This window comes from Catharus ustulatus, chromosome 16 (assembly GCF_009819885.2).
Source record: "Catharus ustulatus isolate bCatUst1 chromosome 16, bCatUst1.pri.v2, whole genome shotgun sequence".
NCBI lineage: Eukaryota > Metazoa > Chordata > Aves > Passeriformes > Turdidae > Catharus > Catharus ustulatus.
The window spans coordinates 11,046,269-11,062,922 of NC_046236.1; the positions used below are offsets into that span (position 1 = coordinate 11,046,269).

At 49.8% G+C, this 16,654-nt stretch overlaps 1 protein-coding gene across 1 annotated transcript in view; it reads right to left on the reverse strand.

Annotated features, from left to right (window-relative positions):
* ADAP1 (ArfGAP with dual PH domains 1) overlaps positions 1-15,566 on the reverse strand; it is a 48,973-nt gene extending 33,407 nt beyond the window's left edge. Inside the window, exons 1-3 of the mRNA XM_033073929.2 lie at positions 15,425-15,566; positions 5,661-5,791; positions 4,112-4,203 (exon numbers count right to left, since the gene is read on the reverse strand). Of these exons, the coding sequence (XP_032929820.1) occupies positions 4,112-4,203; positions 5,661-5,791; positions 15,425-15,509 (308 nt within the window). The 5' untranslated portion in view covers positions 15,510-15,566. The remainder of the gene's footprint in view (positions 1-4,111; positions 4,204-5,660; positions 5,792-15,424) is intronic.
* Positions 15,567-16,654: the final 1,088 nt, after the last annotated feature.

Here is a 16,654-nt window from a genome sequence, read left to right on the forward strand (position 1 = left end):
CAAAGAGACAGAGGTTTGGCTCTCAAGGCATAAAACCCTTGCATTATGGATTTGGAGAAGTTCAAACTGATTCTGAGTATGCAAAATTGCAATATTTTCAATTAAAATGCACACTGGTTCATTTTCGTTTGATTGCTTTACATGCACAGTCCAGTTCACCCCAACAGTGTTTTTCAGAATGGTTAAACACCAATTAAAAACATGTAGGAAGTACTACATTAACCTTGTAGCAATTTCCTTTGGAAATTAAAGGAATCAATATGAATTAACAGGTTTACAAGCTAACAGCAAAGAGAAAACAGAAGAGAAAGAAAGTGAAAACAAGAAGACAAAACCCTGGCTGTTCAGGATTGAAGGGCTGGGCAGATCTCAGCACTTGGGTGACTCAAAGAATTCCCAATGTGAGCCACCACAGGAGGCTCCAGCACCTGGGAATGATGAGCAGCCACTCCAAGTGGCCACACTGCAGCACCTCAAACTTCACACCCAAGACATCAGGCACTTCTGAAAGCTGTGAATGTAAAATCTGAAAATGTTTATTAATAATTAGGAGCCTGAGTAAAACTCAATTGTACCCCTCTGGACATGATGTAATAAAGCTTTTATGTCTATAAAGTTTTTATTATCTACAAAGTACTGGCAAAAGGAGGTGGCAGAGGAAGTGGTGAGAAGTTTGCACTCCTGGCTGCCACTATTCCCCACGCCTGGAAGAGGGGCCATGCTGAGGTGATGGGCTTGGGAGCTCCTCTACCAAATGTACCAAACTTCAAATGATTAAAAAAAAATTTCCAAAGATCTACCAGGCAATTTTCCCTCTGCACATCTTAATCAATACAAAAAGGCACTTCAGCTAATAACTGTTGTTCTTTAGGTGAGTACATGGATGACTCCTCAAGATGTGCACCATTCTCTGATGTCTCATCTCCTTCCAGACACAAGCACCCAGCACAACTCATGCCATCTCCTTCTGCCCCATTTTTCTGTGCTGACAGTCAGTGCCTTGCACTGCTCTGCATGAGGAGCAGATGTAGCTCCCACTTATCCAAGCATGGAGAGAGGAGCAGAGCAAAGCACTGCAGCTCACTCACAGTTCCACAGGATGAGGCTCTGCATTCCCAAATCAAGCAACAGAAAATGATGGTGAGTATTGGGCAGGGACAGGGATGCACTTCCAGTTCTGCAAAAGCCCAGGAAGGGATTATCTCACTTTCTTCTATCAGTGTTCAGGCAAGTAAGAGACTGAACAAAGCCTTTTTCCTTTGCTTTTACTCAAGAGTGAGTACCTGCTGCTGAGTGCTGACTCAAAATTCAGCCATGTGCTTGCAATGTATCTGCCCCAGAAAAATCTGTTTCACAGCTCTCCATGTGCTGCTGTGGTGTACCAAGCTGGGCCATGACCACTCATGACCATCCAGAGGTTTTGTGGTTTAAATCCCACACCCAAAGCTCTTGGGCCAACGTGGCAGAGGTGTAGGAGCATCCCAGAGTCTGGGACTCATTTATTTCACTGTTAGGGACTCCCCAGAGGTACAGAGCTGGCTGCTCTGGCCACTGTCCCTGGGTCAGTCCTGGCAGAGTGAGAAGGTAAGAGGAAAGGACAGAAGGGGATTTTTTTTTTGTTTTGTTTTGTTTTGGTTTTTTTTTGTCTGGTAATTTTTTTGTCTATGAACAGCTGGTAAACTGTCCCTGGGCAATTCCAGAGCACCCCTCCAACTCTTCTCTCTAACCTTTGCCAAATATCATGCAGAACCAGGAACCACAATGGGGCTTCTGAAGGATACAGAAGCCAAATGCAGCAGGCAAACACCACGAATTTCCCAAAGAGCCAACCACAACATTGTAGACAAAAAGAAAAAAGAGCAAGCTGGCACTGCAGCACTTCTTCCCTCTTGCCCCAAACTTCACAATTCTTCATGCAATCAAAGCAGAGGGATTCCAGAAACAGCATTATAAAATTAAGAAGCTTCAAATGAACAAACAGCTGCCCAGGCACTGCAGCTGTCCAGCATGTGCTGCTGTTGGAATTAGAAGCACCAAGAGCTCTTGATGCTGCAGAACGTGGTTGGAATCACTGCCAGTGCTGGATGGAGAGTCACCCATGGCAATGCTTCCAGCCTGGGAGCTGGGAACAGCTCATGCTATTGCAGTGACTGGACTGCAGCGAGGCGGGGAAAAGCTAAATATACATTCTGTAAAAGCAGCACTCCCCTGCACTTGTTTAGCATGCATCTGTTGAGAGGCACAGAGAGCCCTGAACTAGAGAAAGGAAAATACAACCTGGCACAGCATCCTTGAGACACTCCCAGGGTGTAATGTGCCCACAGCTGCTGATCCTGCAGCAGTGTCAGGAGATTGTCTGCTCCTGGGAGAGGTCACATCCATCCCATGGCATCCTGCTGTTATGGCAGGGACCCAGCAGGGCTGGTCCAGAGAGCCCCTGCAGGAGCAGAGCCCCAGGCTGAGCACAGAAATCAGGCCATGCAGGCTGCTAATTGTCCCAGTGCAGAATGGGCATGAGCTGGGACCAGAACAGGATCAAATTCGTCTTCCAGCTGCTCCCAGGAAGACTGGCCTTGCCTCACCCTCCCAATGAATCAGAAAACAACCAAAGAGAAACAACAACAAAAAATCCTTTCAATCACCTGCTCCAGTTCCTCACAGGTTCCCAGCCCAGCACAGTGTCACCCCAACAGCCCTGGCAGGGCTGTGCCTGGAGTGGCTGCCCCAGCAGGGTCCTGGGAGCTCAGAGAGCCCTGGCAGGGCTGTGCATGGAGTGGCTGCCCCAGCAGGGTCCTGGGAGCTCAGAGAGCCCTGGCAGGGCTGTGCATGGAGTGGGTGCCCCAGCAGGGTCCCTGGGAGCTCAGACACCTCTGACAGAGCTGTGCATGGAGTGGCTGCCCCAGCAGGGTCCCTGGGAGCTCAGAGAGCCCTGGCAGGGCTGTGCCTGGAGCTGAGCCAGAGCCTGGCAGAGCTCCCCAGAGCGATGCAGGGAGGGGAACAGCACAGCAGCAAAGCCACAGCACCTGCCCAGCACAGATCCAGCCACAGACACTCCTGCCAGCCCCACAGCAGCAGGAATGGAAATTCCTGTGGTGTCCAAGCTGCCTGAGAGCAGGAGCAGCTCCTGCTGTCTCTCAGAGTGTGATTGGCACCCAGATCTCAGGACCAGGCTGGAGGGACCTGCCCTGCTCCCTGCCAGCTCCTCCAGCATGAGCTCTGCATCCCCCAGGCAGGGACAGGGGGTGGGAAAGAACCTGAGTATGAGACAGGCAGCATCTCACTGAGCTTAACTGAGACTTAGGAGTAAACAAAATCAAAATCCCCTAGAATTGTGTTTCTCCTGCCTATCTTGCTTCTCCAACCCAACACGACAAGAGCATACAAATCTTAAAATGGCACAGCCAAACTGCTGGGATTCTGGAGCTCAGAACATTGCAGAAATGAATGCTCTTTTCTTGTCAGGCCAGGCAGCTCCACTCACCCAAAAATAAAAAACCACCTTGGTACACAGCAGGACTGGGCCCTAAAAGCCAAATTCAGTTTGCCCCCTTGCAGTGTAGATGGTACAGCATGTTCTGGCTGCTCAGCTTCTTGCTCCACAAAGTCCACCCCAGCTTACTGGGGAGGTTTATTCCACACTGCACAGGGGCACTTTTAGCTGCCTTCATGGATGAGATTATTTGTCATCTATGTAAATAAAAAAAAAACCAAAAAAGAAAATAACCACCAGTATTTTTGCATTACAAATAACCCAGCATCTCACACAGCAGATTAGCAAGTTCTGCTTTGATGCAAAAGGGGGATTTGAAAAGACAGAGGAAATCAATGGCTAGAAATTGGCCTTCTTGTAGCTTTAGAAACTTGGAAGAGTCTGGGGAACAGACAAACTATTGACTCCCCTGCCTCATCTCAACTGTACTTATTAAATACGATCCCACGCGTAGCACAAACTCTACCATATGTGTGCAGAAGGAAAAACATTTTCAGAACCTTTTATAAATGAAACCTCCATTGTGCCTAAAAAAAAAAAAGTATTATGCTAAAACTAAAGTATTACAGAGGCTGCAGCTGCACAAATAAATGCTGTTTACCAGAAGAGGTATTTACTTACTGGCAGTCAAGATACGTTGGTTTATAATAAAATGGTGGCATTTTAGATTCATATTTTGCTTTTGCTACATTGTTTCCATTCGAGGCCATAAACTGCAAAAAGAGAAAAAAACAAGTAATTTTTAAAAAGTTGATAGTATTTTCCTTTATTCTCTTCTACAGAGCAATAAAATTATTGGGATGGGGGGACCTGTCCTCTTGCTGAGAGGTTTGCCCAGGAGTGTGCACAGAAGGGTCGCTGTAAAAACTGCAAACCAGGGCTCAGAAATAAATATTGGTTATTATTCCTAGGGATCCTACAGTTTAAAATGATGCTGAGGACATGTCCCAGTCCCACCTGCAGGAGCAGGAGGCAGCATTGTGGCATTTCCCCCTCCCAGGCATGGGAATCAGATGGAATCCAACATGGGGATTAGGTAACCAGAGGGCAAAACCTCACACTGGCTTTTAGTGTCCATGTGTCACAGCTCCAGCAGGGTGACAGCCTCTGACAACACATCCTGTGCTTCAGACCACATCACTTCTGCCAAAAGAATGATTTTGTTTCTGCAAAGTCATTGCAGCTACCTCAGGAAGGAGTTTGAAGTGATGCATAAACAAACAAACAAAAATATAAAAGTTCTATCTGCCTTGACAGCCTCCTTTCCAATAAATAAATATATAATGTTTCTATCTCCCCTGACAGCCCTCCTTGTCTGATACACAAATGGCCAGTTGAGAACTCAGCAAAGAAAACTACTTATTTCCTTATTCATATATTTTATTTATTGAAATTCACTTTATGAGTGTAAAACCCCCATTCTTTTCCAGGCAGCCATGCTAAATACATTTTGTTTTGTGTCAAATGCCAAGCATACAAACGTAACAAGCAGCTAAGCTTCTTTTTTATTACTGTCCTGGTTTTGAATTTCTCACATTTACATATTCAATCTGTTCCCTCCAAAATATCAGGGAAGAAAATACCCATGCAACACTAAACCTCATTCTCATAAAACACACTCCTCCATGAGTTGCAGCTTTCAGAAAAACCTCAACTCTACACATAGAAGACAGAAATCAATGACTGGTGGGGTTCTTCATGCCTTTGAAGACACCAGCAGTCAAAGCAGAAAGGTTTCCTGAGTGCCTTTAGCAGCACCACACAAACCTGGGCAGGTGTGGGGCATAAACAGAGAGAAATTCTATTGTGAGGGTTTGGTTTTCAAGCTGTGAATTTAAGAGGAACAAAGTTGAAATAGCTGAGCTGGGTAGGGGTGGTAGACCCGAGGGTACATGGACTAGACCAGAGGTCTAGTCTAGACTAGAGATATTGTAAGAAACAAGAGAAGAAAATTCATTAAAAATTAGTCATTTTACATGCTATCTCACTTTTATAGGGGTGGGAGAAACCCCCACAAATTCTCCACGAGATGGGTGTTCTGTTTCAATCAGCACCACTGCCCTCAGCCCCACATTCATCACCTAGACATGTTTTCTGGAATCCCACTTATTGTGGCATCTTTAGGGAGGGGAAGAGCCCAGCCCTGGCTCCCAGCCCCAAGTGCACCTACCTCCACCTGGGCATCGTCCCAGTCGTCCAGGCGCACCGACTTCACCTTGCTCACCTGCGGGATGTTGCGGTGGATGCCTGAACAGTTCAAGCAGATGAAGATCCCGAGGCTGTGGGATGCCCAGTCCGGGTCTGGAAGCAAAAAGGAAAGAGGGAATTGCACCTGATTGATCTTTTGGGTTCAGGGCAGCAGGAGGTAGAGACAGGGCAGGAGTCACCAGGTCTGGTGTGTGTGATTCTAAAGGCGTCAGATACAAGGAAAATAAATGTTTCTATTGATGAGAATACAAAATAAACTAACAATTAACAGATCTGCAATCCCCAATATACAGACAACTGCATGAGCCCAAGAGCTCTGTAACTCACTCCATGCTCTCATGAAGAGAAGAGGGGAATATCCATCTATCATGAGGAAATTCCACCCAAACACAGCATGGAACAGAAATTACATCAGCTCAGGGAAGCCACTGTGCTGCTCCCTTTTAGTTATTTGTTACATGTGCTCCACATAGAGACTTTCCTCCCACAGCTGCAGCTCCCAGCAGCCCAGCCCTCCATGCCAGGAGGTTTCCAGCCCTTTCCATTTCCCATGGAAAAATGCTGCCAGTGTAGCTCTGTACTTTCTCTGAGCAAAACCACGCACTGTTTACAGCCCCAGGCTGACATCTCACACAAAGCACTGTAAACAGAGTCCCTTGCCTCCAGATTCCTCCCTGGGAAGAGGCACTGCCCGAAGCAGGGAGGCAGAGGGACTGGAGGAGGGCAGGGGCCAGGAGCAGACACATCCAGCAGTGTCCCTGGCACTGCCAATAAAGCCAATACTGGGATCTTTGTTTGAACTCCAAGGCAAATGTCAGCGCTGCAGACCCAGCTGTGCCCCAGCAGAAAGAGCTTCACTGCAGGTCCCCCAGCCAGACACCAAATCCTCCATCCTCCCCAAACCTCCCCAAACCTCCCCAAACCCCAGGGCTGGGAGCCCCTCAGCCAGCCCATGGCATCAGGCTGTCGAGGGGCAAGGGTAGCTCTTCCCTCCTCATCTGTTTATTCCCCCACTGTAATTACACTGAAGCCCCGCTCCCCACAGCACAGCAATTATTTATAAAAGGCAGGGGAATGTGCTTTCTCCTGCTCATCCATATTTAATGCTCTGGCTGTGTCAGTGCAGGGGGTATGACTGGCATGGGGCAGCTCAGCTCCTGAGGGGTGACCAAGGGCTGTCACCAGCCTCCCCAGCACACCCCAGGAACCAGTTCAGTTCTCCAGAGGTGGCTCTGCTCAGATGTAAACCCCAGCACTGAATGAGGATTCTCATCAGACACAGCTGAGTGCCCCATAGGAGAGAGGAGCAAATTCCCAAGCTGACACAAGCCCCATCAGCCACCAGACACAGAGGTGGGTTTTTTCTGTTTCACGTGGTCTCCTATCCTCATCTGAGACCCCAGTGACTACAGCTGAAGCCTGGCCAGTATAAAACCAGCCAGGTTGATCCAAGGGTCTGCTGCTGCCCACCCTGTTCCTTCCACAAGCACTGACTCAGCTTCACCCCATCCCACATCGTGCACCTCACTCACTCCAACCTCAAATCCAGTTATTGGGCTGCAGGGTGGCACCGAGAATCAAGAGTGCTCAGGCACTTTGTGTGCTCTAACTCATCATGTTGTCCTCTCTCATATCCAAACAAGTTTGTAATAAAAGTCTGGGGCCATCCAAACTTCCTGCCACAAAAACATCCTCAGGTTCAGCACTGCTGAAGGGTCCCAAAGGGTTCAAGTTAGCCAAGGTGAAGGCACCAGGGTGCTGTGTTCAAACAGCCATCACTGACCTCGATGCAGAGGATCAGACACATGGGATGTGAGAGGGTCAGGGGACAGAGCTGTGGCAGTGCTGAGGAAGCTGTGGCAGCAAAGTTTGGAGTTGGGTCCCTGGGCTCAGCACAGCCACTCCAGGAAAGCTGAGCTTCAATCCTTCCCAGGGTAATAAGAACTGATCAAAGCACTGCCCAACCCAGGGAAACAGGTTTCAAAGTACCCACTGGCCAGTAAAACATGTTTTATTGGCAGTCCCAATTCCTCTTTAATGTTACCAGATTTATCTCAGGCATGCAGGTGGATTCCTTCATTCCTTCCACACATCCTGGTGGAGGAACATCCTGCAAGAAGATCCTGGAGGAGATTCCAGCTCCAGTGACCACCAAGGCAGCTCAAATCCAAACTGTCTCTTCTTGGCATGGGCAAACAGCAACAGGCTTCAGTCACACCTGGGCTTTAAAGAATTCTCCTCACACCAACAGGATCTTCTCCAGACCAGGCTCTTAAACACATTTCCCCCTGCCCCACACATTGCCAAGCCTTGTCTAATTGAGAAAACAAAAGCTGGATTGTATCACAGGGTAAACACACACACCCCTATATCACACCCCTATATCACAGGGCCACCCACGTGTGGCTGCCAGGAGGTGACAGTCCTTCAGAGGAGCGGTGACAACAGGGTCACTGGTGACCCAGCCTAGGCAGGGAAGTTCTCAGCTTGTTCAATAAACCACAGCCAGTAGCTATCTCCTCCTGGTCACCCTCCCTTCAGCATTTCCCCTCCTGCCTAGACCCAAACCTGTGTCCATCCAACACCAGCAGTGTCCCACAGAGCCCATGTCAAGGAGCACCAAGACAGAGATGCACATCTCACCTGCCCCAGCAGACCTGACCCCAGCCATCCCATCTCTGCCAGGATTAACAGCACTTCCTCCTTGCTGCTCTTCTGGTTTTAGAAATATGTCTTTCATGGCAAGGGTGGGTGGAAGAAGTGTGGATGCTCAGCTGGTTGTGTGTTGCTCTCCTGTCACAGCCCAAACCCACCCACATTTGGCAACTGGGTTTAGTCCCAAAGGAAACACCAAGCAGGAGGAGAGTTCAAAGGCCTCAGGTACTGACTTAGCCCCATCCAAAAAATTCCTGGGGAGTGAAAAGCCCCAGAACAAACTGATCTGCCAGGGCAAGTCTCTCTGAAATGTCACTGTTACCATCATTTGAGATTTCCCATGGCTCTTGCTCTCCTGGCTGAGGACATCTAACAGCAAGCAAGGCAAACCTTTCCCAGGCTTTAGCAGAAAGCCAGAAGGAATTTCTCAGCATCATCTGAACAAACCATAGGATTACAGAGGCATGTGCTGCCCTGTGACCTCCCCGTGTCACAGCTCTGCCCGAGCACAGGAAGCAGGGGGTGGAGAATTCCCCAATCCAGCTCCTGGAGGGCTCTGCCAACGCTGCTTCCCCTTCTCTCCCACTCCCTGCACTCGTGACACCATTTTCAAAGAAACCCAGCCAGGAGCCCACCACACCCACACTGCAGGGGCTGTGACAGAGCCAGGCATTGCCAGCCAGGGCAGCACCCAGAAATGCTTCTCCAAAGCCTTTTAAGGGGTTTGGGGCTGTGTTGCCCCCCAAACACATCATGGTCCCTCTCTCTGCCCCCCACACAAATTCTCAGCTCAGGGACACACCAGTGATCCCCAGCCTCAGTTTATCAAAGACTCCAACCCTTCATGAGACTGCACCAAAGACGACACAACATCTTATCAAACACAGAAATAAATTTTCATAAGTGTCTTCACACACAACAGTGAATCTTGGGGCAGCACCATTGGTTTAGTGAGCCAATGGCCCCCAGGGTACATGGCTGGGAGGTTGAGGTCTCCATGGATGGGTGAAGTCCTTGCTGCTGGACACTTCAACAGCTGGGACACTTCTCCATGCTGGACACTACTGAGAGCTCAGTAATTTTATTATTCTGTCTGGGCATGTGCCAAAGAAGTGCATTGAAATGGCAATATGTCATAATCTGGGCTTTTGGGGCATTGCTCAAAAAAGATTCCTTTTTTCCTAAGCCTCCAGAATTTTGAGCAAACGGCAGTGAAGCCTAACAAAAACTCTCCAGCATGCCTAAGTTCCACACAAATTACTTTATTCCATTATTTCAAGCCAAAAGGAATAAAAATGAATGAGGAACAACGGGAACATTAAACCAAATGTTGTAAGTGCAGAAAGACTCTTAACCTGAATGACCAATTCCAGCTCTAAAAGGCTTCCATGCCCAGTGTGGCAGAGATTCCTGGTAAACAATAAACAGATTATAATGCCTTGCAAAATAGACATGAGTCAGCTTCATCTTAAAAATTAAAGAAACAAAGAAAGCTAAACTAAACTCAGGAGAAGGGCACTGGGCTGGTGTGTTTTCCTATCTCATTCATCTGAAAGCAAAGGCATAGCCAGAGATTAGAGAAACACCCAAAACAAAACTAAAACCCTTGGGCAACATAACTAAATTCAGAAATTAACTTTTCCACCCAGCCCTTTTTACCACCACAAGCCTCAGGAAAACCCAGCACAGTGAACCATGAATGCAGCTTGAACCCAGCATTCCTGAACTTAGGGAAAAATAAAAATAAAATTAAGGCTAGACACCGAAAATATTATGGAACATACAAGACATAAGACACAGGACATCTTACAGAAACCAAAGAGATTGGAAGCTGGATAATAATGGATTTTTTTAAATGAATAATCAGTATTTGCTGTATCCAGAATATAAAAATGGAGTTCAAGTTTGAAAATCCCCAGGTGCCATCAATTCAAGTAAAATCCCATGAAGCAGAGCAGCAACAGGCTCAAACTAGACAAGAGCAGGAACTCAAGAGTCCCAAAATTTGGATGTGCCTGCTCCACCTTTTGCCTTAAATTACATTTATCACTGCTTATAGCACAATATCGATATCCAAGGCAAACATCAGAGGCCAATGCACAGCAAGACATCCTCGACACCTTCTTCAGCACACAAATGATGGCCTGACCCTTAGGGAGCTGCCCTGCTGCTGCATCCCTGCCACACCTGCTGGGTGGGAGCTGCTCTTTGCTTGGGATGCAGATTCAAAGGATTTTCCTGAACCCTCTCCTGTCTGAGCTGCTCTCCAGGCAGGCAAAACCTTCTTTACACCGCACAAGAAATGTGACTCACTGATACAGGGTAGAACCACAGGGATTTTAGTGTGATCCACACAAGCACAAAGCCTTTCCTGCTTGCTGCTGAATTTTCCGTGCCCAAGACAGAGAACCTCGTGTTCAGCACCAGAGTTCTGGAGCTGTTTGCTCTGGGGAAGGATTTGGAGGCTAAAAAACAGTCCCTGGTCATGCATGTTGAAAAATAACAATAAAAGAGTTAACACTGAAGTCAAACCACCTCCTACCAACACTCCTCTCTAAGTAGGAAAATTTTTCAGTGAAGGCACTAAACTTGCCAAGGTCTTTTAATGCAGCTGGCAGGTCCCAGCAGCCCACGACTGTGCTGCAGGACTGGACAAAAACCACCATCACATTAAATCCCCTTTGTTTCAAAAAGCCCTTTTTCCTGCAGAAACTGGCATTGACCTAAACACAACTGAGGTGGGATTTAATTTTTTTTTCCTTCTTACCCCTCTGCTTACAGCCAGGCAGAAGGGCTGACCAGTTCCTAGGGACACAAAAAAATAGGAAAAAACTCAGTATTTCAGTGTGAGGACAATGGAGGTGCAGGAACATGTTTGCACTTGGAGCTGGAGGATGAAAATCCTGTTTCACACCATTAGAGCAGCAGAGCTCTGGAACAGCTTTGCAGTGGGAGGCAGTGGGGGCAAGAGAGGGAAGAGCTGTGAGCCCCCTCATCCCCGAGGGGATGGGCAGAGTGCTGCAGATGGCAGCACCTGGCAGGGCCCAAGGATCCTCACCTTTCTGAGCTGGGATTTTGGGACCAGCAGCTGGAGGGAGGGAGGAGAGGTTGAGATCAAATCAGTTAATGATTGATCTTAATGCTGGGCAAATCAAGCAATCCCCGGGTGTTTCCCTCTAAGCACCACCCTCATGTGGTGACATCCAGGGAATGGAAAAGCTTCACCTGCAGTAGAATTGAGAAGGAAAAGGTGTTTACAACCACCTCAGCCCCCCTCAGGCTTTCAGATGTGCTGTTAGACCAGATCTGCTCCAATTCCAGACTCCCCTCCAGCACAAGCCTTCTGCTCTTCCTCCACCCTTCACCCCCTCTGGGCCTCAGGCACCGTGGCCAGTGTTAGCCAGGATCCATGTCCCAATAATCCATCCCAAATAAGAAAGATAAAATGATAACAAGCCATGTAAACTGCTGCTGGAGGGTTTAAACTGCAGGATTGCTTTGATGGGATTTCCATTTCTGTCTTCAGAGCCTCTCTGTCCTCCTACAATGTAAAATAATTCTCACTCCATGGAAACACGAGCCTAAGTCATAGAAAAATAAAGAGAGAAATACTCAAGGTCTTGTTATGCCCTGAGATAACCATCCGTCTTATGATGCCAGGCAAGATTGCCTGAGACAAAGAATCATTTAGAAAAAAAAAGGGCTGAACTGCCACATTAGTCTTGAAGAAAAAAAGATTAATCGAATGCACAGAGAGCCATTACACACCAGCAATTCAGTAACATTGCTCAGTTTGTGCTTTAGACTGCATTTACCATGCTGTCTTCACTGAGAAAACACAGATTTAAACCCACAAAAAACACAACAACCAGGACACAGGAGTGTGCAATGACAGAGGACCCAAAGCCCCATCTAATAACTTTATTGTGGCTCCTGCCCAAGAATTCAGCCCCAAAGATGTAACTAAGGCAGTCTCGTTATGCATTACAAATCAATGACATTTTTTGCAACTTAAATATCTTTTATTCAAAACCTTTCTTTGCAATTTAAGGTTTTACAAAAATGCAATTAATAAAAACCTAACTAGAAACCTAAAAAAAATAAAACAAACCTGCAAGTGAAAAATGTAACCTCTCAGTCATTTCACACTCTGATTTTCACTTTCTACTTTAGCATCCTTTCTGCATTCCCAGCTGCCATGGCCAGGGCCCCTGTAAGATTGTTCTCTCCACCTGAGATGTCCAAATCCGTGCACAGACCAGGGAAACTCATCTTGAACAGGGCTTGGCCACTTCCACCATCCTCAGTCATTAAGTGACAAATTCAGGCCCAGCTCCAGGCAAGCAGCAGGTTGTGCCCAGATCTCCCCAAGGAGATGGGGTTATCCTGCAGGGGATGAAGTTATTTACCCATCCCAGGAGGAAAAATCTCCCCTGATGCCCCAGGTCTGTCGAAGCCAAGCTGAGAGCTCCATTGCACCAGGGGTTTGTGACAGCACACAGAATACCTGGGACAAGCTGTGGCTTCAGGGCTCTGGCTACTGAGCCTCTCCCAAATGCCAAAGCAGCAACAAAAGAAAATAACCCTTTCTGACAGCAGGGAAGGAAAAAAAACAAACTTTAACTGACTGGCTGATTTCTCAATAAATATTTCCAAAAGAAAAAGAAAACCCAGCTGGCTTCCAAACACACAAATTAAAGTGACTAACAGAGACTTTGCTTCTGTTACTATTTCCAACCCGTCCTATTCTTTGTTATGAGCATCCCTGAGCTAAATGGCTACCTCTTATCATGGATCCTGTACTAACAGGGTATTTCAGGGAAAGGCACCCACCTGAGAAACAGCAACAACAAATCCTGATCTTTGTCTTCTCCCCAGCCATACCAGCCCAGCCCTGTGGTGATACTCACATGTGGGAAAGCACAAGTCTGCCCTGCTTCCCTCGTCTTCTGTTCATTCCCCACCCTCCCTCCTCTTTCCTCCTCCCTTCATTTTCTCTGCTTTGATGCTTTTCCAGTGTCAGCTGCCCACCTGGTTCCAGCTGTCACCTTGATCCTTCTGTGGATCCCACTTCTCAGCAAAGAACATTCTTGCACTCCTTTCTGGAGGCTCTCTGGATTCTTATCCTGCCTCTCCTGCATTACCTCATCCCCAGAAAGAGCTGGCCTGCCACACCTGCCCAGGATGAATAACTGAATTCAGGCTGAACATTTTCTATACTACCTACAGACACAAGTTATTATCTTCAGTAGCCCAGGGCATCTCAAGTTTATTGTCACTCGTAGGCAGACGAGCACATTACAGCACCATGAATAGCTCTCATTTGCCAAAGAAACTGAAACAAACTAGTCACTAAAGAAATTGGGTTGATGAACAGGGAGGTGGTCCTAAGGAAGTAATGCCATGAGAGTTCAGAAGAGGCTGAATGATATTAATATAGCACATCCTGACTTACAAAAGACACTGGCCCAAATTCTTCTCCTCTGACTTTCAGATTCACTAAGACATCTCCATATGCAAATGTCACCGCAACCAAAGTATGGTTTTATTGTTTTACAGGCCCTTTTGGTGCTTTTAACAACAACCTTCTTATCCTGATATCAGCTATTTTATCGACCTACAGCTCCATCTCCACCCTAGTGATGCTGAGAAACTTCCCATTTTGCCTGGGGGCTTTATGTTCTGTACCCATAGGGTGAGGGAGAATCACCCTGCTGGTCTGAATGGCCCAGGTTTGTAAAGTTTTCTCCAGGAAGGAACAATTTAGGCAGACACCTACTCGGGGAGCCCAAGCTGTGCTCAGCAAGACACCTCTGAGGTGGGCTGGAGCAGTCAGACAGCAGCAGCCGGCAGCAGATGGGTGGGAGCAGGCAGAGCAGCGCGGCGCTGCAAAGCCGTTCACGCTGTGCCCAAAGTTCTTTGTCCTTTCCAGCTGGGTACCGGAGGACACAACGCATCTGAAAGTGAACTGCAGTGTCCTGGGATGCAGATTAGGGATATAAAACCACTGGGAATGGTACGAGCTGGATGGCGGTATCCAATAGATCTTGACATCCTAAACAAATCAATAGCTGGGAAAATAGGGCTCTGCTGAAGTGTTGGGTTTTTCTTTAACCTATAGAATGACAGAGGCTGAGAAGGACATCCTTTCTATACCTCCTCAGAGCCATCCTGCCCAAGCGAACACAAATTGAGGTTTTTCTGTATGGTGATATTTTTTGTTTCTTTTTAAAAATAGGAAAGTTACTTGCGCTGCAATTTTTCTAAGATTGTTCTCAAAGACAGATCCCACCACCCCATGTAGACTCTGCTCAGCAACGGCATCACGGCCCGACCCCAAAAATTCACCATCCAAAATGCGAAAAAGACATTCCCAGCCCAGATTTTCTCCCTTCCGCACACGAAGGCGTCTACAGACATTCCAGCCCCGCTCCCTGCGCAGCTCAGGCACCCATGGATGGCAGCTGGGCAAAGGTTGTTGGGCAGGATGTCCGCAGCGCTGCCTCCGGTTGTCCCCATGTGTTTGCTCAGTGACAGGGCAGGAGCAGCCGAGGGGACACGGAGGACACGCGGCCCCCGCAGCCCAGGACACCCCGGCAGAGCCCGCACCGCCCGGCAGAGCCCGCACCGCCCGGCTCCCGGCCCCGGCTGCGCTGCAGCCCGCGGGGACCCGCCGGGATGACATCAGCGCTCACCGAGGAGCCGAGCCGGGCCGAGCCGGGCCGGGGGAAACTGGGGAAACCTCGGCCGGGGCTGGTCCGCGGGGACCGCGGCAGCGCAGCGCATCCTTCCACCAGCCCCGGAGCATCCCCGCTGCATCCCCCCGCGGTGGGGAGGGGGTCCGGGCACACCCTCGGCGGGGCGCAACCCCCGCCGCTCCCGGAGAGCGCAGAGCCCCGCGCCCCGTCGCTGCTGTGCCGTGCCATGCCATGCCTTGCCGTGCCATGCCGTGCCATGCCATGCCGTGCCATGCCATGCCGTGCCGTGCCGTGCCGTGCCGTGCCGTGCCGTGCGCTGCGGACAGGTGCAGGTGCAGCCGCCGCCCGCGCCCCCCGCCTCCCCTGCCCTTACCCGGGGCGGCGCAGTCGGCGCACGCCGCGTTCCCCGGCCGCTGGAGCAGCTCCACCAGCGCCTTCCTGCTCCTCTCCTTCGCCATGGGGGCGGCTCGGCGGGGCTGCGCTCGGTCCAGGCGCTACGGCAGCCTCATGGCGCGGGCGGGGGGCGCTGGCGAGGCGGGCGGCGCCCGGGCGGCTCCATTCGGCCCCGCTCGCCCCGCCACGCTCAGCGCGCTCCGGCCGCCGGGACGCGCCGCGCCGGGGCGGTGCTGCGGTGCTGCCCTGCCTGCCCTGCCTGCCGTGCCCTGCCCTGCCTGCCCTGCCCTGCCCGGGGCGCCGCTCCCCCGCCGCTGCCGGAGCCGCCCGGTGCCGCCGGTTCCGCTCGCAGCGGGCGCTGCCGCTCCCCGCGCCGCTCGCCCGCGACCTCCAGCGGCAGCTCTCTCCGCCGGGGTGGTCCCCGACCTTCAGGGCATCCCAGCCCGCCGGGTGTCCCCCGGTGTTTGCGGGTGTAAGTCCTGCCCGCGAGGATGCTGTCGCCGGTGGGAGCTGAGAGCCTGTGGGAGGTGGCGGCTGGCAGCAGTCCCTGCTGTCACTGGCCAGGGTGTTGCCACTCAAGCACCTTGGCAGGTTCATGAGCAGCACCGTTTGGGATGCCCCTCTAAATCAGCGCCTTTTGGGGGTGCTTGTGAAGGTTTCACTAGTAGCCCCGTGCACTCCAAAGCACTCCTCCCTCACTGCTGTCCTTGCACATCACCAGCAGCTTCCATGTCTGTGTCTTAGCAGGACTGTCCTCCAAGCATCTTCCCACGTTTTCCACACCTCCATGGTGTCAAGGGAGTACTGGGGGGGAAAACACCCCTGTGTCATCCCTGATCTCATGCCATCTTTGGGGCAAGATTCTTTGTTTTGCCAGGCAAAGGCTTAAGTGTCACTCAGGGCAGGATGTGGGAAGCTTTTGGCCAAGGAAGGGCTCAGAGCTGTGCCCCCTTAACCCCTGCTGAAACCTTCTTGTCACGTATGGGTCACTGATGATGCTGTTGTGTCCTGTTTGTGGTTCACACATATCTGCTTATAAAAACAATTTTGGTTTTGCAAAGCGAGTCCCCATCTAAATCATCCAACTCTGCTTCCTCCAACAAAGCAGAGCCCTCCTCAAGCTCAGCTCATGCCATTCTGCTGCCCATGAGATTCAGGGTGTGCACAAGCATCTGCAGGAGGAGGTTTCCAGTAGCTCCTGGAAAACTTT